Genomic DNA, 26,011 nt, shown 5'->3' with positions numbered 1-26,011 from the left:
GTGTAGCCACCATGTCAGAGAAAAACAAGTGTTGTGATCCAAGAATATCAGTTGTGATATTTGATTATAATCCTTGCACCATTGGCGCAGCATGCAAAGTTGAAGAGGCCTCATATGAAAATGAGCAAAGGGGATCACATCCCATGCTGCAATCATAAAGGCCTAAAATCTCCATGCACATAGCCACTGAAGGGTATGATAGAGACTGAAGGTTCAGACAAGCTGAAACTAATTTTATTTGTCTCTTTTCTGTTAGAGAAAGAGTCATGGACACTGAGTCTATTTGGAAACCGAAACAAGTGACTTTTGTCTGAGGAATCAAGAAACTCTTTAGAAAATTGATCCTCCAACCATGATTTTGAAGAAACAACAATAGTTGATTTGTGTGAGATTCTGCTAAATGAAAAGATTGAGCTGGAACCAAGATATCGTCCAAATAAGGAAAAACTGCAATACCCTGCTCTTTGATTACAGATAGAAGGGCACTGGGAACCTTTGAAAATATCCTTGGTGCTGTTGCTAGGCCAAACGGAAGAGCAACAAACTGAAAATGCTTTTCTAGAAAAAAAAGAGAATCTCAGAAATTGAAAATGATCTGGGTGAATAGGAATGTGAAAAGAAGAATCCTGTAGGTCTATTGTGGACATATGACCTTGCTGAACAAAAGGCAGAATAATCCTTATAGTTTCCATCTTGAAAGCTGGAATTCTCACAAATCTGTTTAAGGTTTTCAGATCCAATATTGGTCTAAAGGAATTTTCCTTCTTTGGTACAATGAATAAATTTTAGTAAAAACCCTTTTCTTGTTCCTGTACGGGAACTGGGACAATCATTCCTATAAGTTCTAGATTTGAGACACGTTAGAAAAGCCTGAGCTTTTACCGGATGTTTCGGAACATGAGTTAGATAAAACTGTCCTCTTGGGGGTTTGATTTTGAAACCAATTAGATATCCCTGAGGGATAATATTCTGAATCCAGGGTATTTTTGGACAGATTCTGACCAAACTTTCTAAAAAAGTTTTACTCTGCCCCCTACCAGAAGAACTGGGTTGTGGCCGCACCTTCATGCTGTTTTTCTGGACAGGATTAGGTTTCTTGAATTTTTTAGATTTATTCCAATTGGAAGAAGGTCTCCAGTTAGAGCCAGGGGCTTTTGGAGAGGGGGAAGGCTTCTGATCTTTGTTTTGAAAAGAACGAAAACTATATTGGAGCCTTGAATTTCCCTTTAGATCTATAGTCTTGGGGCAGAAAAAGTGACTTACCTCCAGTAATAGCTCTTCTCAAAAAAGGTTCAAGTTTTCTATCTAAAGGATCTTTGAAAGAAGTACTATCCTCTAAGAGAATCGTAGTAAGTTTAGCTAGAGAAGAAATAGCTCAATCTACTATAGGTATAGTTTCCCATAGCTCCAAATTGGCAACAGGTAAAGAATACAATTTTTTAAACCTAGAAGAAGGGTTAAAAGAAGTACCAGGTTTAGTCCATTCCTTAGAGATAATATTAGAGACTGCATTAGGAACAGGAAATATCTCTGGAATAACAATGTTAGGCTTAAAAAAGGAATATCCTCAGAAGGTTTAGCTTCTTCAATTTCTAAAGTGACTAAAACTTATTTTAAAAGAGAACAAATATGCTAACTTTTAAACAATTTTTTTGTATCTGGTTAAAGTGAAGGTAAACTTACCTATATATTGAAATAGAATTCAATTATATGTCACAAATAAATATGAGTTTCATTCATCAACCTGTATGAAATGATGTTAGAAATAAAGTTATAGCCGTATAAAAGCTATATTTTAAGATGATAACAATCAACCCGTTTTTTTTTGGTTTTTTTCCCTCTTGATCACGTTCTTCAAACTATCAACTGAAATTCTGGCCGTTAGGCGGCCGTGGATCTACGTCACCCGCCTACTATTCAAAAAGCGCATGCGCTACTGTCCTATTCTACATCTTGTACTCCAGCGCGCGCTCCCGTTCGCGCATGCGTAGTAGCTTTAATTCAGACCACCTACAGCAAATATTGTTACAAACGTGTCCGGTCAAAAAAAAAAAAATGCTGATCCCTCAATCGCACAACATAGCACTGAATGAACACTGTATATTTGTTCCTTCAGCGCTATGTTGCTGTCAGGGTTGGGTGCTGTACTTTAATTTCACCTTACTTATCCTGAAATTGTGCTACTCACAAGACCTTCAGATTGAAGCCTTACTAACTAATTCTTACACGGACTTCTACAAACTAACGTCTGTGTGCACAGCTCACGATAACTGTTTCCTGGCGATCATCCAAGGACTCACCCGGTCTCATACCGGCTCCAGAGGTACCACTGCAGTACTTACCTCGCTAGGAAGGCATTGCTCAAATTCGTTCAAGATCAAATACAAGTTGCCACATCCGATAACAGTAACTCCGCTCTCAGCTGACTCTGTCTCAGGCTATCCTGCACATCACTCGCTTAGCCTGTCAGCAATTCCAGCGAGCTGATTGGACATCGCAAACACACCCCCAGGGACACTGAACGGCTCGCACCAAACGCAGTCTCAGAACAGCCATGCGCATTGGTCATAGAAATCTGAGGTTTGCGCATGCGCAATGCTTACGATCGTCGTGTACGAGCTTTGGAGATGCGCATAGAGCGGGTGGGACCGCTCTATACGTAACAGCCTAAAAAATCCAGAAGCTGAGGTGGGGTGGAGTTTACACGCTAACGGTAGGCAGCTTACTATAGTAAAAAAAATTAGAAATAAGTGATATAAAATGGAATAAATTTAGCGAACAGCTTATTATGTTAGCCAATGATGCATTAATGTCTTGAAAACATGAAAACTTTACCTTCACTTTAAGTATCAGATGAGGGAGCCTCAGTATTAGAGGAATCATCATCATGAGAAAATACGTCAGTATTAGTTTGATCAGTACATACTTTACTAGATAAAGGTAAAACGGCTGATTTCTTACGCTTATTTGAAGGCGGAATTTAAGTCACGACCTTCTCAATTGAAGCAGCAATAAATTTCTTCATTGCAGAGGGTACGCCATCTACATCCATCTGTGAAATTGGAACAGAAGCATTTGAAACCATAGAGACATCATTAGGGCGTGATAGAAATATAATACATGAGTCACAAAAATGTGCTGAAGATGGCACTTCAGAAGTTTTGCAAAAAACACACTTAGCTTTGGTAGAAATGTGTTCAACAGACTCAGGTCCTATGGTGATTTCAGGGACAGGAGCAGAATGTTCCATTATGGCATAGAAATACATTTGTAGGAAAAAGTAAAACAAATTACAATTTTGTAAAAAACTCTCTTGCTTAAAAAGAACTTTGAGAATTGGAAAAAGTCTTTGTCGAATAAAATAAGTATATAAAAACACTATATAGAGCACTTTATAGATTATAAACCCTATACTAAATGAGGGCATCTAAGAGATGTAATGGATTCAAAAGGGAAAAAAAAAAAAAAAAAAAAAAAAAAAAAAAGGAGCACAAAATTAGCAGCAAAAACATGACGTCATAAGGGGAAGGTTTAAATAAGACGCTACACGGCAGACCGCTCAATAGATAAAACCAAGCGCCAAGGTAAGCAACTTAACAGACTAGCAGTAATAAAGTGATGGGAAACTTTAAATAATCAAATGCCATAAATGTAATCTTTGCCATTAGAAAAGTACATGTGTACCTTTTTTTTTTTTAATCCATCTGTGAAAGGGTTAAATTAGTGCATATATTAATGCTTCTATTACAATGTTATGCCGGCCCACATGAATGAACTCTTTTTTTTTTTTTTTATGACAATTCCAGTGAACATCCAATCAACATGTGTGTCCGTTGACAATCTTGAAGTCCAGCCCCTTTAAAGCCTATGTAGAGAGTGGTTGTGAATGCTCTATACATCACAGCCCAGCCAAAAGAGGAAATAAAGGGGGTCGGAGGAACAGACAAAACCAATTAGGATCATAAACCTTTTATTATAAAATATATTATATATATATATATATATATATATATATATATATATATATATATATATATATATATATATATATATATATATATATATATATATATATATATAATAAAAAAATATTATTATGTGGTGTTACTTGCAAACCAATATATGTTTTATTGCAACATTCTTATAGTCTGAAACTTACCATCACTTTAACATTACTGCTTTTTCAAATAAAGATACCAAGATAACGAAGAAAATTGATAATAGGAGTAACTTAGAAAGATGCTTAAAATTGCATGCTGTATCTGAATTATGAAAGAAAAATTTGGGGTTTACTATCCCTTTAAGGTAAGAAATTAATGATACTGCGATACCGTTCCCCAAAAAACAAGCTCTGTTTAAGCAAAAAGAATATAACTACTATCCCAGGCCAGATAGATAGATATATATCTATATTACAACACGCAAACAATGGCACTACAAGGGCTTTTCCCTTTGTTCTTTACTGTGAAATATTGTGTGGTATATCTACTAATCACACATATTAACAAAAGGGAATGGTGCTAGTGCATAAAATAATAAATTGTACAAAAAGTAGAATGTCGCTGAAGAGCTGCGAATACCTACTTGAAAGTATGCACACAAAGCACTCTGGGCCCAGACTAGTGGGCAGTTGTTATGGTACAAGGTTTTTTAAAATATAAATTTTATTAACTTATATACTTAAAATAAGGGTAACACACAATTAAAATCGACACAGACATTGACTCATGTGATATTGCAATATATATGTCATTGGGGAATTAATTATATATCTACGCCTCTCAGTGAATTTATATATGATTCCCCCAACTCACTTTGACTGACATGTCGTTCTGTATATTGTAGATTATTTATTATTTTTCTCAACAAATTGCTTGTCACAATATTGTATTATTATCATCTAGGTTCAAATAAACAGTTTGATTCGCTCTGGTCTGGGTTTGAATACATCCTCATGTACGTTGAGTCATAGTATGTACTATCTGTTATATTGCCCACACTAATGTTGTGAGGTTGCGTATTATTATTGAGTCATATAGATTCCCTCCTGCATTATATTATATAGCTGCATAAACGGCTAATGCGTAACCTAAAACAACCATAGTGGCCTTTGTAATTTGATGGTACACGTTATTTGATCTAAATACAATAATAAATAATAAAATGCTGATGCTGAATAGTACTCGGATATTTATGGCATTTATTCGTCTATTCCTTGCTCATAACGTTAATATTTAATTATTCACTTGTATATTGTTTAGATTCCTATATAAGTTATAATCCATTCTTTGTACATTCTATATGGAGATAAACAAGTGATAAAGTATTAAGCATGACAATTGCCAAAAATAAGGCTGCTAATCTACCTGTGTAATAAGCAATATATACCAGCTGGAAGCTGTATTTATAGATGCAGGATCGATTGGCCAACTATTGGATTTTGAATTTAAAGTGAAAATACCATAACATAGGTAGTTGTGAGTAACTTCTCTGTGTGGTGTGTAATGTTTTCACTTATACAGAGTTGAATCAAATTTCCTCTGCGCTACCCTAACTTGGTTAGTGATATATTATTATTGTATCAACAAGTTCAGTTTAGGTCACATGAATCATTTCAAGTCGCTTAGTTACAATGTAGCGTATATTAAAAAGTCTATCAGTTAGTTCTTAGAGAAATCTATATTGCTCTGTGACTCTAGCCAAGTCTGGCATAACCCAGACATTACAACAAGTTAACTGTTTTGAGTGAAAAATATTAGGCTAAATCACAAACGAGTTTGTATCTGGAAAGTTAAAATTTGAGCGCCCAAACACTCACGATAGTCCCCTAACTAGTTTCGCCCATCCATATTTTTTTTTTACAAAGCCCGGATGGGCTGTGTGTGTCGAATTTAATTGTGTTACCCTTATTTTAAGTATATAAGTTAATAAAAGTAACAACTGCCCACTAGTCTGGGCACAGAGTGCTTTGTGTGCATACTTTAAGTAGATATTCGCAACTCTTCAGCAACATTCTACTTTTTTTCCAAAGATAGATATATATCGCTCATTAAACTTAAAAAAAAAAAGTGCCCACATTTTAGCTAGTGTCTGAGAAAAAGTAATACTTACTGTATAATGCTGGTAGACACTCGTCCACTGATCGCGGACAGGCAAACGAGTGCAGGAGATTATCAGCAGAGGAATATATATATGAGAGTAAGTAGAAACTGTAAAGGGAGACAGGAGATGAATCTCTGCGACCGATTAAAAGAAAAGCCGCATTAAGGTGTATACAGAGGTAGAAACATGATAACCTTAGACAATACTCCCCTTACTTCCATCTAGCAAACACTGCACTCTGAGGAAAAACAGACTTCAATATACACTGAAGCACATAATACTTTAACCACCTCCAAAGGAGCCAAAAGTTTAAACTGAGATATGAGTGAGGTGGGTGGGGTATTTATGGGCTTTGAAGTTTGGGAAACTTTGCCTCCTCCTGGTAGGAATGTATATCCCATCAGTAACAAATCATGGACTCTCGCCACCTATATGAAAAAATGCAGCTGTGCACCACACTGGTCACACCCATCTTAAAGGGACACTGAACCCAATTTTTTTCTTTCATGATTCAGATAGAGCATGCGATTGTAAGCAACTTTCTAATTTACTCCTATTATCAAATTTTCTTTATTCTTGTGCTATATTTATGAAAAGCAAGAATGTAAGTTCAGAAGCCGCCCCTTTTTTGGTTCAGAACCTGGGTTGTGCTTGCTGATTGGTGGCTAAATGCACCCACCATTAAACAAGTGTTTGAGTTAAAAAGTCCAGCACAGCAGTGAAACTAAAAGAAGAGACATTTATTTCAACATATTGGTAAAAATACAAACATGGACAGGTCAACTGATGCATTTCGCGCCCACTAGTGGCGCTTCCTCATAGACTGAGGTTAAATCACATATGGCTTCTTTTATACTGGTCATAGGTGTTCACATATTAACTCTTTAATGCCTAAATTAAATTACAACTTAAAACATTAAAATATAATAATATAGTATATGCCATGGTTAAAGGGACACTGAACACAATTTTTTTTTCTTTTGTTATTCAGATAGAGCATGAACTTTTAAGCAACTTTTTAATTTACTCCTATTATCAAATTTTCTTCATTCTCTTGGTCCCTTTATTTGAAATGCAAGAATGTAAGTTTAGATGCCGGCCGATTTTTGTTGAACAACCTGGGTTGTCCTTGCTGATTGGTGGACAAATTCATCCACCAATAATAAAGTGCTGTCCAGGGTCTGAACAAAAAAAAAGCTTAGATGCCTTCTTTTACAAATAAAGATAGCAAGAGAACGAAGAAAAAAATGATAATATGAGTAAATTTGAAAGTTGCTTAAAATTGCATGCTCTATCTGAATCACGAAAGAAAACATTTTGGGTTCAGTGACCCTTTAACTTTAACATCAAGTTCACAATGTGCAGGATGGCCAATCAAGTAGAAAATAGTACCGTCTAACAGAAAGATGCTGTTTACTTACAGACAGGAAGTTACTTACCTCTCCATGCAAGGCAGCACCACGATCAGTCCGTCACACCATGTCTACCCTACTCTTATCCCATCCGGGCAGTATGACACCACCTATTTCCCCCGGGGACAAGAATTAACTACGCACCGGAAGTGGAAGTGCAAGGTCTGGCACGTTGGTTTCAGGGCTCGGCTTATGGTTGTCACTCTGGTGACAAAATTAGGTGACGGATTCAGGAGTGACCCTGTTTGTGATTTGGATATTGTGTAAGTGCGCAGTGGTACCGGGGAGGGCTGCAGTGACTACAGGGTAACATTGCACTGTGGTGGGCATCATGCAGGGCATGTATAGGGCACCTGCAATGTTGTAATTTAATTTCGCCGCTAAAGATGACTGCCTTGTATATTAGCTCACTCCAAGAGCCAGGCGTTTGAAAAGATACACACACACACATCCTAATGTAGTTTGTGCTACCTGCCCTCTGTATTTTACGTTTTCAGATGCGACAAATGATAAATGATACCTAGATTTACCGAACTGCTACCCTAGGTACAACACGTGTCACGCAATGTCCCCCGACCTGTAGTGTAGCTACTTTTATGCGTGTTCACTATTTTTATTTTATAAGCAATTGGCAGATCACAAAAGACCGTGAGATACAGTTTATATGATGTTATTCCTGACTAAAAGAAAGTAAAAATCCTTTAGAAAAACTGCCAAAAGAGATTTGCATGTGATATCTTTTTAATACTAACAAGTAATACAGTTTCAAACTTTCAGCATACTAAGATATATATATATATATATATATATATATTAGTTTTTTTTTTTTTGCAAAATAATATTTACTTTATTTAAATACTCTGGGTAATACTGTACTATATTTTTTTCTCTACCCCTGACAACTCTAGGCAACTACATGCAGTGCATTGTGAGAAATTCCTTGTAAAAATCATTGCGTGGTGTTCATTTATAAAATATAAACTTCAGACTTGATATATGCTTGATACAAAAAACCAGAGTCAAATCCACATGACCATAAAGTGAAATAAAGAGATGTAGGTGGACAAAGTAAATGTCAGGACGCCTCTTTTTTGGATCCATTTACTTCTAAACATATACAGAAAAATGTATCAAGCTGCATGCAGACGTTTTCAGCAGTGCTGCAGCATCATTCGGCAAAATTTAGGATTGCACAAGAGCTCTCTTGTACCCCCCTGTTCTTGTGCAACCAATCAAGAGCAGGGCCTGTCATTCACCCCATAGATAATAAGCTGAAGCCTTCATAAAATATCTACAACATGGTTTCCTTTAAAGTGAATGTCAATTTTCAGCAATGAGTGCCCGTTTTTTAAAAATACTTTTAAAAACAGGGGCACTTTCATTGATGAAAGTTTACATTGAATCGGATTTGTAGAAATACTTACCTTTTACTTCTGCAAAGCCGGATCGATGATCCCCCTCCTTCTTCCTGCTGTACAACCACAGCAATGACTAAACTGGCTTCCTCCATTCACAGCCGGGCATCACGAGATGGACGCTCTGGGGTGCAAGCCATAATTGGAGGAAGCTGGTTTTGTCATTTCTGACGTCAGTACAGAGGAAATGAGGCTGGGATCGGCGATCTGGCTTTGCAGAAGTAAAAGGTAAGTATTTCTACAAATCCGGTGCAATGAAAATTTTCATCAATGAAAGTGCCCCTGAAAACCGGGCACTCATTGCTGAAAATTGACATTCACTTTAAAATGGATTGTTCAGTATACATTTGCAACTCTAATAGAGTGAAAGATCAAGGTGCAAACCTCCGATTCATAATCAAAATCCTGGATTGTATACAAGGTGTCCCACTGCTTCTATTCTGGGAATCCCTCACTTGGAGCCACACGAACATCTTAAAATTAAACAAAACAGTCTGTCTCATTATTGTAATTTTAAAAATAACTAAGCAGTGGGTTACACTTAAAGGGATAGTAAACCACAACATTTTCTTTTATGATTCAGATAGAACATATCATTTTAAACAAATTAGCAATTTACTTCTTTTATCAAATTTGCTTCATTCTCTTGGTATCCATTGCTGAAGGGGCAGCATTGCATTACTGGCAGCTAGCTGAACACATCTAGTTATCCAATCACAAGAGACAAATGTGTGCAGGCACCAATTAGCAGTAACAAGGGATACTAAGAGAATGAAGCACATTTGAAAATAGAAGTGAATTTAAAAGTGTCTTAAAATTACATGTTCTATGTGAATCATGCAAGTTTAATTTTAACTTTCCTATAAAATACTTCATGCTGAAAGCTCCTTTATTTGACTGAAGTGTTTGCCTCGCTGAGTGCCTCAGGTAGCCCACGGCAGAACGTTATTTTGCTGTAAGGTGACGTCTCCGCCTCTTAGCAAATAGCCGTGCAGGCTTGGCGCCAGCCGGCCCACAACATTCTGCCATGGACTGCCTGAGGAGCTCAGTGCAGCAAACCTTTCAAACAAATAACAGAACTTTCAACATGTATTTTATACTTAATGACTGAAAGTCTCCTTTATTTGTTTCACTGGTAAATCCTAATGTTTCACAAACGCTAGGATTTACCATCACTTTAACTTAAATCTTTGCAATATATATTATTCATAATTTTAAAGAATTTTACCTTTTATGTCTCTTTTTTTTTTTTTATTTGTTATACTTTATTTGTGTAGAGTCCATTACTTCCTGTGACAGCCCCACAGGGAAGTTGGGTCTCTACTGGAAGGCAAAGTAGCAGTTTTTCCATTGGTAGTGTTGTTAGGAGACATCCAATCTAACTGTAATCCGTTTATTGCCAATGTTTAGTAGAGGACTTTTGCTGAACACATCATGTGACAATAGAACTCAAGTCATGTAAGCTCTGTTATCTAGCTGTAAGTAGTGGCTACAGTGAGAATTTGGTAGTGGTTATTTAGCAAGAATACAAGTAAGTTGCTGTTTTGTAATATAGGTTTTCTTTTTATGTTTACTTTGATGTAACATATTTTTGCCTGTAAAAGAGCACTGTTTCATATTTCTTAGAGGTTCTCAAAATCAGAGTTGCACTCTGACACACTGTAAAGTGATGGTAAATCCAAGCATTTTACATCACTAAAAATTAAAGTGGACTTTCAGTGATCACTTATGACACAGCGCTCTCTCCCACTGAGGTGACGTTTCCACCTCTAAACCAATAGCCGTGCTAGCATACAGAGCACTGTCAGATGAGTAGTAGTATTGGTTTAGAGGTGAAAATGTTACCTCATTGATAGAAGAGCGATGTGCCGTGGGCGGCTGGAGACACTGAATTCGGTGAGGAGCCACAGCACAGAAAGGGTGAGTTTAGCACCGTTCTTTTTACGAAGTGATCAATGAAAGTCTACTTTATTTTTAGTTATGGTAAATCCTTGGATTTACCATCACTTTAACCCCTTCCTTGCCCAAAATACAGAAGAATTTCTAGCATTTTTGCTATATATATATACATTTAGTAGACAACACAAGGTATTGAACAAGGCCCATTTTGGTATATTTTATGCCGCTGTTTTGTCACCAAATGCAATCAAATTAAAAAAAAAAAAAAGTTAACTTTTTCACAAACTTTAGGTTTCTCACTGAAATGATTTACACACAACTACTGCAGTCATAAGACAAATAGCTGTAAAATGTTCTTGTTTAGAAATAGCAGACATGCATGGCTTTGCAATTAGTTTTTAGTAATTAGAACGCCGCTAATTACAGCTGTGCACAACATATCTGAAAATACCGGCATTGAAGGGGTTACTTAGCTGGCAAGGGTAATAGTATTTTAATACATGGATTACACTCCCACCTTACACTTCCCACCTCCCACACTCCTGACCACCATTTTAAGTACAGGCAGACAGTCTGCCAATATGAAGTTTTTGGGTTTGTTGTGTGTGCTGTTTTTTTTTAATAAATTCATTTTATATATTTTTTGCAGTTTAGTATCCCCCTTACCCTCCCACCTCCCTGATCCTTCACAAACAGCTCTCTAACCCTACCCCTCCTAATGGTATCCGCCATTTTAGGTACTGGCAGCTGTTTGCCAGTACCCAGTTCAGAAAGGTTTTTTGTTTTTAAAAAATTTATTAATATATTTTTCTGTAGTGTAGGGGGTCTCCCTCCCCAATCTGCTGCTTTTTCTGTAGTGCAACGTCCCCTCCCTCTCTCTTCTATACTAATTTTCTGTAGGTAGGGTGCTACCCCTCCCTCCCACTCGACCCCCCCCCCCCTCTATTATTGTGCTGCCCATCTGTCTCCCTTCATCTCTCTTGAAACCTCCCACTGGTACAAACTGATGTTCATTACAGACAGGGACAGCTAGTCTTGGCTGTACCTTTATAGCCAAGGCTGCTGTAGTGTCCTGAAGCAAGGGCATGTGTATATATAGTTTCTATAAATTACTTTTTCGATTCTATAAAGTAATGGGTGCCGCCATGTTTGAACTTATTTTCTATTTCTCTGTTCAAACAAAGCTGTGTGGAATCCTTTTTTTTGACAGTCTCTTTTTATCGTCTGTTTTATATCTGTTTCTTATAGTCTTCAGCAGAGGAAACAGATAAGGGGCAACTTAAGTTCAAACATGGCACACATTTCTTTATAGAAACTCAGTGTAATTAAGAAATCCAACAATTTTCAGAGTGAAATTACAGGAAAAAGGAACAACATAAATAATGAAAGTATATTGCAAAGTTTTTTTTAACTACACATAATTAAACATTTTATATTACTTATACTGTGTAATATCCCTTTAACCAGAAATCTCTAGGAATCCAAAATATCTTGCCATCCTTGAAACATACTAAAAGGTAGCAGCCATTCTTATTTTCTCTAAGACCAATAAACTCTGTTGCTTATCTCAGGGTGTTTGTGCAAAAACAGATGTTGAATAATAATTTAAAAAAATGGATGCAGACTTCCGGTGGGCGGACCTAGAAGATGGCAGCAAAACGTTTTAGCTCTGCAGAAACCCTCATCTAATACCTGCAAATTTGCCATTTTTCTACGCCATCTACATCTCCCTTGACAGATAAGCTGTCCAGGAACCTTTAGCGGATAGAAGCCTTTCAACCTCTTCTTCCCTGAAAGTCAATTTACTAAACTAAAATCCACCAGGGATTATTGAGTAATGGACTCAGCAAGGGACATTGCTAACCAGATACACTCTATATTTTTCTGCCTACGTTTGAGCAGCTGTTCATAAGTTATGAAAGATTATGTGATGCGGTTCAGGCAACTGAGAGACAGTGTCCCACAAGACTTGATGCTGTACACAGCACAAAAATACAGCTACTGGTAACCTCCTTGTGTCCCGTTAGAACAGCCTCTCAATATCGACAACTGCCAGAACACGATTCCCATCTTGATACCACGTGGACAGCTAATACGCAGCCTGATGTAGGCCAAAGCAGACTTCCACCTCGCCCTGAAGCTACATGCAATGGATCAAGGCCTAAATCGGGAGATCACATTTTAGAGTTTCCGCAGAGGATCACCTCACTGAACCCCATCATGGAGTCGATTACAGCACCAGAGGAGAGCTCGCCAATATGGTTGTCGGTCCACAGCCCCAGACCTGGATTTTAGACTAAGTCGCAAAGAAGAAGTCACAACCCAGACTGCTTCGTACTGGCCAAGTGGGAATTTTTTGAAACAGAGCACTTGCCTGTCAATGCAAGGGTAAACCAACATGGTTATTTTACATACAGATCCACGCCATGCCTACACGTGAATTCTACCAGTTTAATAAGGACAGGCTCCCTAGCATGAAAAAGACACACTCCAACAGAAAACAACATGATACAATGGTGCGAGGCTCCTACAGTTACCGTCCTCTGCAAGCAAGCTGCGTTCTTCTGAGACATAAATGTCAGGCTCCAGCCTGTGTCGAAGTCGGGTCATTTATCTATTGCTAGGGTCGTGTGTGAGCTGCATATTGAAATACCCTTGCCACTTGGTAGATTAACATCTAATATTATAGCTGACATTCTGAGAAATCTGGAAGGATCTATACTAGAGACTGTTTACTGTTAGTTTTTAGCCCTGTTGGCTTTTATTCATTGTTTGTTTATTACATTTGTTTATTTGCAACAGCTCATGCTGGGAATGATGTTCTAGGTAATCTATTATTCTGCCATCAATTTATAACATTTTGTTTCTGTGTTGGATTAATGCTATTAACCGGAAATCCATTGGTTCTCTTTTCTAGCTAAGAGATCATTTAATTCTGAGCATATATGCTGTCTATGTAATATAACATTCTAACTTTTGCTCATTTAGACATTACATGTATTTTATTGTCTTTTCATAGCCGCACCCCGAGCTAGACTAATGTTTCAATATTTATTTAAAATATGTAAACTCCTATCAAACTTAAGCCTGGGTAGATTTATAACTTATGCATTGTACTTGTAAATGCTATTTTGAATATCTTTAGACTAATGTCCTCCTCATACATGTTTAATGGAAATTTCGTGTAGCACAGTATCTTAGAAGACTTTAGGCCCTCCATCTGAAAGGAACATATAGCAAATGCCTCATTTTACAAATTACTTTCTTAGTACTGCCCTCATACCACAATTGCTTAACCCTACAAGGCCGATTAATAGCTCCCGGGGATACACGCTCAGCATCCACTAACTTGGTGGTCCCTGGCAGATCTATAGCAGGCACTTTGTACTAGTACGGGTCTAGTCTAGATACCTTTTTGAATTCACGACTTTCTTAGGTGCCTCAGCTTACAAACCATTCTTCCAGTACAGCCCGCATATAATATTAATATTGTGTGAACCCACACGGATAACACACAGCATGCCATTGTATTTTATGAATTGGCGGCGTCAGGAAAACTCCCCAATACCTCACTTGGCTAACCTATACCTTATGACCACAATAAGTCTAATCCCTTTATAACAGAAGATTTGGAAAATATGCTCAGACTGCCATACATGCCCAGCCCCAGAATAATTTTCATATAAAATTGGCTATCATATATCACTTCATTTTGTTTGCCTTTTAGGGTTTTTGTTTGGGTTTTTATTTTTATAATTTGTAATATTTGTTTAGTTTAATTATACCTGGTTTAGGTTAGTACATTAACCTCTTAAGGACATAAGACGGAATTTTTCCGTCATAAAACAATTGAGCAAACAGAAAGCTGTCTCCTTAAAGGGTTAAATAATAAGATCCCAACATTGTGGTACATACAACTGTATCCTGGACTGCTATTCAATCCGTGGAAAAAATCCCAACGTTTTCATTACATTTGTAACCATTACATTTTTCATATATCAGACAATGTATATTGCTACATCTTCTTATTGTCTTATCAATTTCTACTTTTTTAATTTCCTGCCACACCCTGTGAGGTGTGCTGATGATACGCTGTATATTATTGTACCCTCTGTTGGTTATAAATAAAAGTAAAAAAAAAAAATGGTTTGCTATGACTCCCTTGCCTAATTATATGCTAGGCTTTATCTTCCACACAAATATCTAGGAATTTTTGTCTGTGAGAATATATGTTAAAAACATATCATTTTTTTGCCTTACTACCCCTTTCTAAATAAGTGTTTAATACCTACAAATGGACAGCAAACACTGTAATTACAAGGTTCTGCAGTCTTGAACTAAAATCACATACTAGATGAGTGCTATTTTTTTTAAAATGCATTAATACCTTGTTTGCAGCAGTTTTTCAGTTGTCAAACTCCCCTACAGCTTGTCCTATATAGAGAACCCAATGCATACTTATTACTGGAGTAGACAAGACATGTCACTGTTACTTTGTTAGCAACCTCTCCCGTGTTTTGCAGTTTCTTATCATCACTGCTGAGGCCCATTAGGGACAGATGTGTAGTAGGGTTAGGCTTGTAAAGTCTGATGTGCTCTTTTTCAATTCTTGATAGTGAAAAACACACAATTTTCCAACTTAAATTAAAGGAAATGCGGGCAAAATATCTAATTAAAGTATATAGCAAAGTTGTTATACTATGCATAATTAAAGGGTCAATAAATAGTTTGTAATATAAAATGATTGTTTAGTAAACAAAAATTGACCATATAGTTTCATTATTTATTTTGTCCCCTATTTCCTGTAATTTAACTTTGAAAATTGTTGGTTTTCTTAATTCCACTGACTTTCTATTAATAATGGGTACCACCATGTTTGAAGCTAGGTTTTCCACTTATGTCTATCTCCTACTGATGACTTGTTAGGGCCTTGTTTGCACACTCTATTATATTGCTTAGATCATATCTATCTCTAATTGTACCCAGATAAAGAGAGATAGAAGTTAAAACCCGAGGTTCAAACATGGCATCTATGACTTTGTAGAAACTAAACATTTGCACTTGTATCTTCAATATTTAAAAAACTTATATGACAGTCTTGTTATTGTTTAAAAAGAAAGATAATCCCATTCTCCAGTGTTGCATAACCAATAAAGTTATATTAATATGATTTTCACCTCTGTGATTACCTTGTAGCTAAGCCTCTGCAGATTGGCCCTTATTTAATTTCTTTTGATAAACTTACAATTTAGCCAATCAGTGCTGACTCATAAATAACTCAATGGGAGTGAGCACAATGCTATCTATATGGTAGACATGAACTAGCGCTGTCTAGATGTGAAAAACTGTCAAAATGCACTTAGATAAAAGGGGGCAATCAAGGGCTTAGGAATTAGCATATGAACCTACCTAGGTTTAGCTTTTAACAAAGAATACCAAGAGAACAAAGCAAATTTGATGAAAAAAAGTAAATTGGAAAGCTGTTTAAAATTGCATGCCCTATCCTGAATCATGAAAGTTTAATTTTGACTAGACTGTCCCTTTTAACATAACTATAGTTCAGCTTTGAATTGACAATGCATTGCCAAGCTTGGGCTTCACAGTTTAGCAATTTTCCCTCCAATTATTTTGAGCAGTGTGCGCACAAATGTTTGCCTGTGCGATATTTTTTTTTTTTTTTACCAAGTGAGTAAATTGTGTGTGCACTTTTATTCTTTAATGTAGCGAAACTTGAAGATATATTGAAACTTGAAGATGATGTGAAAGTAAAGTTGAGAAGCCCGCAATCAATGTTTACATAAATCCATATTAAATCAGTAGCACTTTCATTCATGATTTTTTTGTAAATTTGAATTTTACTCCATTATCGGATGCGCGTTCACAATTGACGCATGCGCATTTGAACCGCTGCAGGAAATCGTAGTGTATCTCTTATCAATGCGCATGCGCCAAAAAATAGGAGAACGAGCACGGCTAATGACATATTGAGCGGGTGGGACCGCTATTACATCTATCAGTTAGAAACCAGAAAGAGAGCAGGGGGCAGAGGAAGCGATGAAACAGCGATTTTCAATATAAAATTATTTTATTTCTTGACAAGTTTGAAAAATATAAAGCTAGCGACTGTAATGGATGCCTGTTGTACTATACTTATAGGGACATGAAACACAATTTTTTTTTCCATGATTCGGATAGATGATACAATTTTAAACAACTTTCCAATTTACTTTTATTATTTAATTTGCTTCCTTCTCTTGTTATTCTTTGCTGAAAGATTTATCTAGGCAAGCTCAGGAGCAGCAAAGAACCTAGGTTCTCGCTGCTGATTGGTGGATGTGTATATATATATATATATATATATATATATATAATATATATATATATATATATATATATACACAGATTGTCATTGGCTCACCCATGTGTTTAGTTAGAAACCAGTAGTGCATTGCTGCTCCTTCAGCAAATGATACAAAGAGAATTAAACTAATTAGATAATAGAAGTAAATTAGAAAGTTGTTTAAAATTGTATTCTCTATCTGAATCATGAAAGAACATTTTTGGGTTTCATGTCCTTTTAATTGTCTTTGGGTAAGGAAAAATTTTCTTTCACTTAAGGTAACAATCTCGCACAGAGATTTACACTCTTTCTCTCTGTCACACACTCTATCAGACTCTCACACGCACACTCAAAAACACACTCACATACACTTTGTCACACACATTCTCTATCAGACTCTTTCACACACACACTCTCACATACTACGTTTCTCACACATACCCAGGTACTCTCACTCTGACACTTTCTTTCACTCACAAACTCTCTTACACGTTCTTACTCTTTCTTTCTTTCTCTCAAACACACTGCAGTTTTTCCCACACACAGCCGAGGAATGGCAGTATTTTATTGGAATTTTTCTTCTTAAATGGAAAGAGTCCACAGCTGCATTCATTACTTTTGGGAATTAAGAACCTGGCCACCAGGAGGAGGCAAAGACACCCCAGCCAAAGGCTTTAATATTCCACCCACTCCCCTCATCCCCCAGTCATTCTTTGCCTTTCGTCCCAGGAGGTTGGCAGAGACGTGTCAGAATTTTTAATTTTTGTTTTTTGTCTCCTATGGAGTGTAGTACTCTTCGGCATGGGACAGTAGTCCTGTCAGTCTCTCAGTGAGGGCTTGGATGAAAGTTAGAGTCCGGAGATGCAGGGAGAGTCTTTTAGCGAAACCATCCTGACTCATATTAACGTTGCTCCGCTGCCTGCTTTCTTCTCTCAAGTCCATGGCGGAGGCGATGCCACTATTCGTCACACTTGAAAGGCTGTGTTCCTATGCCACGGCGTAGATTCCGGTAAGATCGTTTCATTTTTTACTTTTTCGTCAATGTAATGTGAATGTTTATTCCGGGAGGCTACAACACCTTGCGGGTCTAAAAATCGAGGGTTAATATCTCCTGAGGGGGGTTATTGAACAGGGGGGTTTATAATCATGTTTGTACCTGCTTATGTGTGATGTTTATGGGCTCGTGGTTGGAACTTTGAGGCCTTTGGAAATGACGCAGCCTTTTGGGCGCCCCGGTACCACTGGTTGAGTGGTTTGGCCTTCAGTTTTAGGCTTCTGGGTGGTCCTATTGGGGCCTGATCCAACAGCTTGTAGGATAGCTGTACAGCATGCGGAAGGTTTTCTATTTGAAACCTGTTGCAGATTTGGCACCTTAAGTGGGTGTGTGTAAGCCGTTTCTAGTGTATCTGTCTGAGTTCTGAGTCAGGGTTTTCTTCCATTGTCTTCAGGTGGTTAGATCTCCTTTTGGGGATCTGTGTTCCGGACGTTGGTTGATCCCTGTAGGGACTTGTTTAGCTCAGGGTTTCCTGGAGCTGGGAAGATTTAGCACCTATCTCTCCCCTGTGTCCTCTGCCTGTATGGAGGTGATGGGGAGACTAGCCCTGCTAGTAGGGTTTTGGGAACTTGAGGTATCCCTTCTGTTGTCCTAAGGCCTTGTGAAGTCCCTTCATTTGATTTCTAGCCTTGCTCCTTGGAGAGTTGGACTTTATCTAGGGGTAGTTCCTTCCTTTGGTCGGGGCTTTTGAGTTCTCTTCGCTGTCCAGATTCTCTGGATATGCTCCATTCCCTTTGTCTGTTTTTTTGGCAAGTCGGGGTGTTTAGTTCTATGGTATAGTTGCCTGAACTATTAGGTACTCTGACCTGTTTTTCTCCTGAGTCTTCCTCTTTCTGGGGCTTCGCTCCTGTCCCAGTTATGGGTTGTTTTGGATCTCAGGGCTGGTCGGGATGTTCCACGATGGTGGGAACTGGACCTATGTCAGGGTTGGCCCGGTTTATCGGAGCATATATTACTCCTTGCCACAGTGTAACCCATGTCATCTGGGGTTAGCTGAGTGGCTTGTGCCTCAAGAATGTGGGTTTCTACCCAGCTGCTGGCGCTGGATTCCAGTTTCTGGTGCGCCTTAGGGTTGCATTCCCCTGTTAGTTTGCCAGTGTCCCAGTGGATTCTCTGCTCTCCAGGCAAATGAGTTGGCTGTGCCTCTGTTGGGCGAGCTACTTGTAAGGGGGTCCTCTCTAGGACATTTGCAGGGTATTTTTTCTTCCCGTTTAGCTGGTGGCTTCGGGCCTTGAAGACAGTTATTGCCCTTCTGGCCTCTTCCCTTTTTTCTTTAGGGGTTATTCTCTTCTTAGGGAGACGGAGTCTTTACTTGAGGCTTCTCCTGGTCGGGAAGTGGAAGGTGGACTTGGTTCCACCTGGAACTTTGTTGGTTCCATGTCAGACTGTGGGGCCTGTTTGATAGATCCTTAGGTCTATGGCCTTGTCTGGTTTCAGAGTAGGGTTGTACTTGTACTCTGGGGGGGATGGCTCTGCCATCTTTCCGCTCGTTCCTGTTCCAGTTTCAGGATTTTTGTTCCCTTATATTGGTGGCCTTGCTTGGTCTGCAGGTCAGGATGCCCGAGCGGTTTATGGGTCACAGTATCCTTTGGGATGTGTGGGCTTGCTGAGTCTATTCTGAAAGCTCAGTCTGCTAGGAGATGGTTTTTCCTTGCTCCTTTGACAGGAGACGGTTTCCTCTTCCTTTGGGTTCTGAGGGTATTCTCTCCTCGGGGGGCATTGATGGAGGCTTTGTGTTCCCCTTTTTAGGGACCTGTGTGTCGGTCTGGCGGCTTAGGTTGCCTGGAGCGTGCCCTCTGTCGGAGGCTGTTTTATGCGGTTTGATGACTGCTTTTTCTTCCTTGCAAGCTTCCTGTGTGTCATCCTGTTAGGGACTCTGTGTTCTTGAACTTGAGGTTTCACCTGGGTCTGTTACACGCTCTTTTATGGTCGAATACTTTGGTATTCTAGGGCAGGCGCTTGAAGGATTTTGCCTCTTTAGTTGCGTTCCTTGCTTGCAGAATGTTGGTGAGACGTCTTTTGGTCTCCGTGCCCAGTTTTATCCCGGGTTTCACCTGGTATAGGCATGGCCTCCTTCCCTGTTTGGGTTCATTTGGGTCTCGTATGCTAGGCCCTTTCTTGGAGGTTTTTGTATTAAGGGACCTTTTGGTTTCCTCGGTCCTCCTTTGCCTTGTTCCCCTTGGGGATTTCGGCTGCTTTACCCTTCATTTGTGAGGGGTGAGTGGGGGGCGTCTTTTGGGCGACGGAGTCTCTTGGAGGACTGTTGACTCAGTAGAGTCCGTTTTGCGGTCTCTAGTTTGGCTCTGGACTGGCTGCGAGTCAGTGTCTCTGGTGCTTTTCCTTTGAATTTTTTTTCTCTGCTTCGGATGAAGCGGGATTTTTTATTTAGGTAGAGGTTCAGGCCTGATGCTCTTAGTATGGGCCGCCTATTGTACCCTCACGTCTTGGCATTCAGTGTCCTCTATAGCTTGGGTATTGTTTCCCAAAAGTAATGAATGCAGCTGTGGACTCTCTCCATTTAAGAAGAAAAACATAAATTATGCTTACCTGATGATTTCCTTTTTCTCCCCATCCGTAATGTTATGTGGGGCGTCTTTATATTCTTCTGGCACCTTTTCACACTGATATTTCTTCTACTGTTCCTTGTTCCTCAGCAGAATGACTGGAGGATGAGGGGAGTAGGAGGAGTATTTAAAGGGACACTGAACCCAATTTATTTCTTTTGTGATTCATATAGAGAGTGCAATTTTAAGCAACTTTCTAATTTACTCCTATTAATTTTTCTTTATTCTCTTGCTGTCTTTATTTGAAAAATAAGGCATCTAAGCTTTTTTTTTTTTTTTTTTTTTGGTTCAGAACTGTGGTCATCACTTTTTTATTGGTGGATGAATTTATCCACCAATCGGCAACAACTCAAAATGGGCCATCATCTAAACTTACATTCTTGCATTTCAAATAAAGATACCAAGAGGAATGAAGAAAATTTGATAATAGGAGTAAATTCGAAAGTTGCTTAAAATTGCATACTCTATCTGAATCACGAATGAAAAAAGACACCCCTTTGGCTGGGGTGTCTTTGCCTCCTCCTAGTGGCCAGGTTCTTAATTAACAAAAGTAATGAATGCAGCTTTGGACCATCAGAAGAAAGGGAAATTATCAGGTAAGCATAATTTGTTTTTTCCTTTTTTTTATTTTTTTTTATATGTTTTTATTTAATATTTCTTTATTTCACTTTTTATCACTGCTCTTTTTCTGTAAACATCAAGCAAGATCTTTTAGAGTTGCAAGGTTCAACATTCAGGTAAAATAGTAAATGGATTTCACAAAACATCCACTGATTAGCAGGTGGCTGTTGCAACAAGGCTTGTTCTGAAAGCTAAATTCTCCTAATCTGGTATAGTGGCATATTACTACTTCTGCTCTGTGAGCCGCCCTTGGATCCAAATGTTTACATATTCACAATTCACATCAACTCCCCTTTCATACTAAGAGGGGAGACACACATTTATATATTATATATATTATATACAACAACTCTGGTCAGAGCAAGGAAGGTAGGCAGGGTAATTATCAGGAACTGTACAAAGTGCCTTTATATTGAGAGAATTTGTGATATCCGAGACCATCAGAAAACACAGTTTGAGTGGCATGTCTGAGCTATCAGTGAGCAGAGTCCGTCAAGTTTGAGGTGAACATAAGTAGAGCAGGAAAAATAGTGGAACTGTCAGCAGAACAGAGTTCTCACAGCATAACAAATCCCTAGGTTATGGGTCAGTTCTGGAACATAAATGATAACAAATAGGAATAACTGTGATTTATTATAAAGACACAATCTTGAGAAACACTAAATATTGAAAACAAAAATTACATCACACACTGATACAAGCTCCCCCCTGCACCCCTTCAAAAAATTTTTTATCCTGCCAGCCCTTGAAAATCATTCTAGAAAAACAACATAATATTCCTTTTCAGGTGTATATGGTTACAAATATCTCTGGTAGCTAAGGGTTAAAATAATACTGAACAGCGGAAGTTACTGCAAAGCTCTGTGACCCTAATTAGCAGGAGGAAGGGGGTCTTATCTGGTCAGACTGGGAGAAGGGGAGGCAGACAGCGTAACTTTATCAGCAACTTTATTTTATTGCACTAAGTCCTCCCTGGTTAGTTATTTTGTGTGATGGTAGTGGTTGCATGTCTAAGCTGACATGAGGCAAGGTGGAGAGATCCCAGGAAGCCAGCTTTATACTATTTTTACAGAGGATAGCAGTGTACATGTGTAGTAATGATTTAAGGAGAGAGCTCAGAGCACCAGTAGAACACAGTGAAAACGATATGGGATAGAACCATGAAACCGGAACTAATGCTAAACACAGAGGTGCTGTAAGAGCAAAGCACCATGTGCAAAACTGGTTAATAAAGAAAAGTGTAACTGGTGTTTGCGCTCTAAAGTAAAAGCCTACTTACGTTACTGCTGTGTCCCTCTGTACTCTCAGGTGCAGTAAAAAAGTTCCTGACTCTAACTCCCGAGCTAAATAGCCACTCCAGGTAGTGCTCTGTCCACCGGAATGCCACCATTTAAAATTAAACATTCCAATAATAAAAAACAAAATACTCCTAATCTTAACCTGTGCACTCTCTTTGAAAAAGACGTGCACACCTTACATGGAATGGTGTCCTTCCAAAATGTGCTGTTGGTCCAAAGCTAACTTTATGTATTTTGGTTGTCTTTCTGATAGGAAAGAAAATAGATATCTACTGGTTGTAAACCATTTTCCACCTGCAGGAGATAACTATTCACTGAAAGGCCTAATGTACCTGTTTATAAGTTTTCAAAAGTCTGGGTGAGATTGATATGCAATTTGTTTTTGTTTTGTTTTTTACAGATGCCTGGAAAGTTTTTGCAAAAATGGCATTCTTTAACACAATCCTGAGAACTTTAAGATTTCCTGCATTTCACACTTTGGCACAAGAAAGATGCACCAGATTGTTCTTAAAAAATCTTAAAACATTCTCACAATGTAGGACTTTAAATCTGTCCCACCATCTAAGGAAAGAAGAAGGTCTCAACATAGACCCCAAAGAAAAGTTAGATCTGGAAGAGTGGAAAACTGTTATGAGATCCAGTCCACAAGACAATAAAAATGAACAAGAGTTAGAAAGCCAAGAGGATTCATCGCTCTCTGGAATGCGGGAGCTGGTAGAGATGTGGAGACTGGCAGGCAGAGCTGTACCTGAGGTAATAACTGCAGAGCAGCTAAAAGTCCTAAATGAGCTTTCTACCAAAAGTTCACGGAAAAAGTACTTAAAATTTCTTTCACTAAAGGAAATTTTAAAGAAAAAAAAGAAAGAGAAAAAATCTGAAAATAGGAAGTCCACTGTAAACGATTTCTATGATTCAGAAGAAAAGGAAGAGAAAAATGAAATTAAGAATACTTTATTCTTGCAGTTCTGGGAGAGATCTATGGATAACCTTCAGCGTTGGAGAGCTGCGCAAGCAATGCTATTTGGGCAACCTTTAATTTTTGATATGGCTTATGAAAATTATATGTCACGTATTGAATTACAAAATACTGTGAATCAGCTCATGGAGTCTGAGGGTTGGAACAGAAGAGCTGCTGATCCTTTTCACATATACTTTTGTAATCTTCAGGCTGATGGCCCATACCATAAAGAGCTGGTGAAGCGATACAATGGAGCTTTTGAGAATATTTTAATCACTGCTACTGACAAATCCCATGTAGATTTGTTTCCAAGAGATCATCTTATCTACTTAACAGCAGATTCTCCAAATGAACTAAAAACATTTGACCACAATAAAGTATACATTGTAGGTTCCCTAGTTGATAAGTGTCAACAGACAGGAGTATCGTTGGCAAATGCCAAGCGTCTAAAACTTGCCACTGCACGGCTACCACTAGACAGATACCTAAAGTGGGATGTTGGTGCTAAAAATCTCACTCTTGATCAAATGATACGTATTCTGACGTGTATAAAGGACACAGGAGACTGGGAAAAAGCCTTGTCATATGTCCCAACCAGAAAACACAGTGGTTTTGTTGGACCATCTCATTCTCAAAAGAAAAGAACATCCAAACACAGTAAAATGTATGAGTTTGGTAAAACCTTAAATCACTCAGAAAAGGTGCAACACCCCCCCCCACCAGACAACACAGAATAGATGGTGGGAAAAGGAATAGCACTGCATAGTTTCTAATAAATTCATGAATCTAAGTACTGTTTTTTTCTTCTTGGTTCAAGTGAAATGTACATTACATATGGACCCATTGTAAACATATGAATTATAACATTTATAAGGCACACTGATTTTAAGGGACAAGCATTTTAAAAATGTAATAGTTGTCTCTTCCACAGCTAGTACTGAACTTGAAATAAACAAGATTTAATTTGACAAAAATGTTACGTTGAGCTAGAAAACTTTTCTGTGAGAAACTTCAGGAAGATGTAAAAGCATGGCCATTTTAAACTTGCCATTTGTAGATTTCTGTGTTTAAAGAAACATTAAACTGCTGAGCACAACTAATAATAACATGGTCTCTGCTTGCCATGCCATTGTTTTCCCTCCTATTTGTAAACCCTTACTGGTGACACTTGTCAAACACAGGGTTGATGAAAATAATTTTTTATTATTATTTAAATAGGATTTTTTAAATAAAATGCATTTTTTTTTAGGAAAGAAATGTCTAAATATAGTTTTTATTTAAGACAAATTATAATCTAAAGCTTATTCATTCTGAAATATGGATTTGTTTTCAATTATCTAGCAAGATGCTGTATATTCATGGCTGTAACGGTTTTCATTTCTTTCCATTAGGCAGGGAGAGTCCATGACTACATTCCTTACTGTTGGGAAATACAACACCTAGCCACCAGGAGGAGGCAAAGACACCCCAGCCAAAGGCTTAAATATCCCTCCTACTTCCCATATCCTCCCAGTCATTCTTTGCATTTTGTCACTAGAGGAGGTGGCAGAGAAGTGTCAGACTATTTGGATAGTCCTGTAATGGGTATTGTTCTCTTCAACAGAGGACTAGAGTTTTAAGTATTCATATAAACCTCTCAGTGAGAGTATTGATTAAAGTTAGAGTCCTGGAGATGCAAAGAAAGTTTTTCTGCGAAACCATCCAGGCTGTTAGCTAACAACTCCTGAGCAATCAGTGTTGACTAGTTTCAATGCTTGCTTTTAATCACTCAGGTCCCTGTCAGAGCGTCGCTACAAGGCTGTCACACTTGAGAGGCTGTATCTGTTCCACAGCATGGATCCTAGAGGGTAAGTCCGCTTTATTGTTATAGCCGGGACTCTCTATTCCTCAATAGGATCAAGGGTTAATATCTCCTTTAGGGAGATTATTGGGAACAGTTATGGGGATTTTTATGTTCTGCTTTAGGTTTGGGCTCATAAGACTGTGTGCTTTTGGCTTGGGAACAGACGGGTTTCACTTACGTTTTTGAGCTCATAAGACTGTGTACTTTTGGCTTGGGAACAGACAGATTTCACTTTCATTTTTGAGTGTCGCACAGCTCATTTTAGCTTAACACTCTTTTGCATAGCAGGGGAAGTCCTGTCTTGCGCACCACGTGACCGGGTGCGGCCTCTTTCACTTCCTTGCGATCCTGCTGCAGACAGCACTCCTGAGGAGAGCGTTTCACTGATCATTTGTCTTGGTCTAGGAGGTGGTGAGTGCCTCAGCCATTGGGATTGTAAAGTTGCCTGTTTATATTAAAAATGTTTGTTTTTTTGTAACTTTTTTTTTTATCCCATCTGTAGAAT

General features: G+C 38.2%; 2 protein-coding genes across 5 annotated transcripts in view; one reads left to right on the top strand and one right to left on the bottom strand.

Annotated features, from left to right (window-relative positions):
* Nucleotides 1–7,649, bottom strand: part of TXNL4B (thioredoxin like 4B) — a 73,581-nt gene extending 65,932 nt beyond the window's left edge. The window contains exons 1-2 of one of the 3 annotated variants that reach the window (XM_053707563.1): nt 7,542–7,609; nt 6,112–6,209 (exon numbers count right to left, since the gene is read on the bottom strand). In XM_053707563.1, coding sequence (XP_053563538.1) covers nt 6,112–6,209; nt 7,542–7,549 — 106 coding nt within the window. In that variant the 5' untranslated portion in view covers nt 7,550–7,609. Of the gene's footprint in view, nt 1–2,961; nt 2,998–6,111; nt 6,210–7,541 lie in introns of those variants that run through there. The other 2 variants (XM_053707564.1, XM_053707565.1) reach the window with 2 other exon arrangements.
* Nucleotides 7,650–7,663: 14 nt separating this feature from the next.
* TRMT10C (tRNA methyltransferase 10C, mitochondrial RNase P subunit) lies at nt 7,664–24,769 on the top strand. Of its 2 annotated transcripts, none has more exons than XM_053707561.1 (2): nt 7,664–7,777; nt 23,106–24,769. In XM_053707561.1, exon 2 carries the CDS (start codon nt 23,129–23,131, stop codon nt 24,398–24,400), a length of 1,272 nt encoding a protein of 423 aa, XP_053563536.1. In that variant the 5' UTR covers nt 7,664–7,777; nt 23,106–23,128; the 3' UTR covers nt 24,401–24,769. The 2 variants fall into 2 exon arrangements, with proteins under 2 accessions (XP_053563536.1, XP_053563537.1); XM_053707562.1 differs by lacking the exon at nt 7,664–7,777 and adding an exon at nt 9,048–9,157.
* Nucleotides 24,770–26,011: the final 1,242 nt, after the last annotated feature.

Source organism: Bombina bombina, chromosome 3 (genome assembly GCF_027579735.1).
Source record: "Bombina bombina isolate aBomBom1 chromosome 3, aBomBom1.pri, whole genome shotgun sequence".
NCBI lineage: Eukaryota > Metazoa > Chordata > Amphibia > Anura > Bombinatoridae > Bombina > Bombina bombina.
Note: the sequence above shows the minus strand (reverse complement) of the source record. Positions and strands in the feature narration are given on the sequence as shown.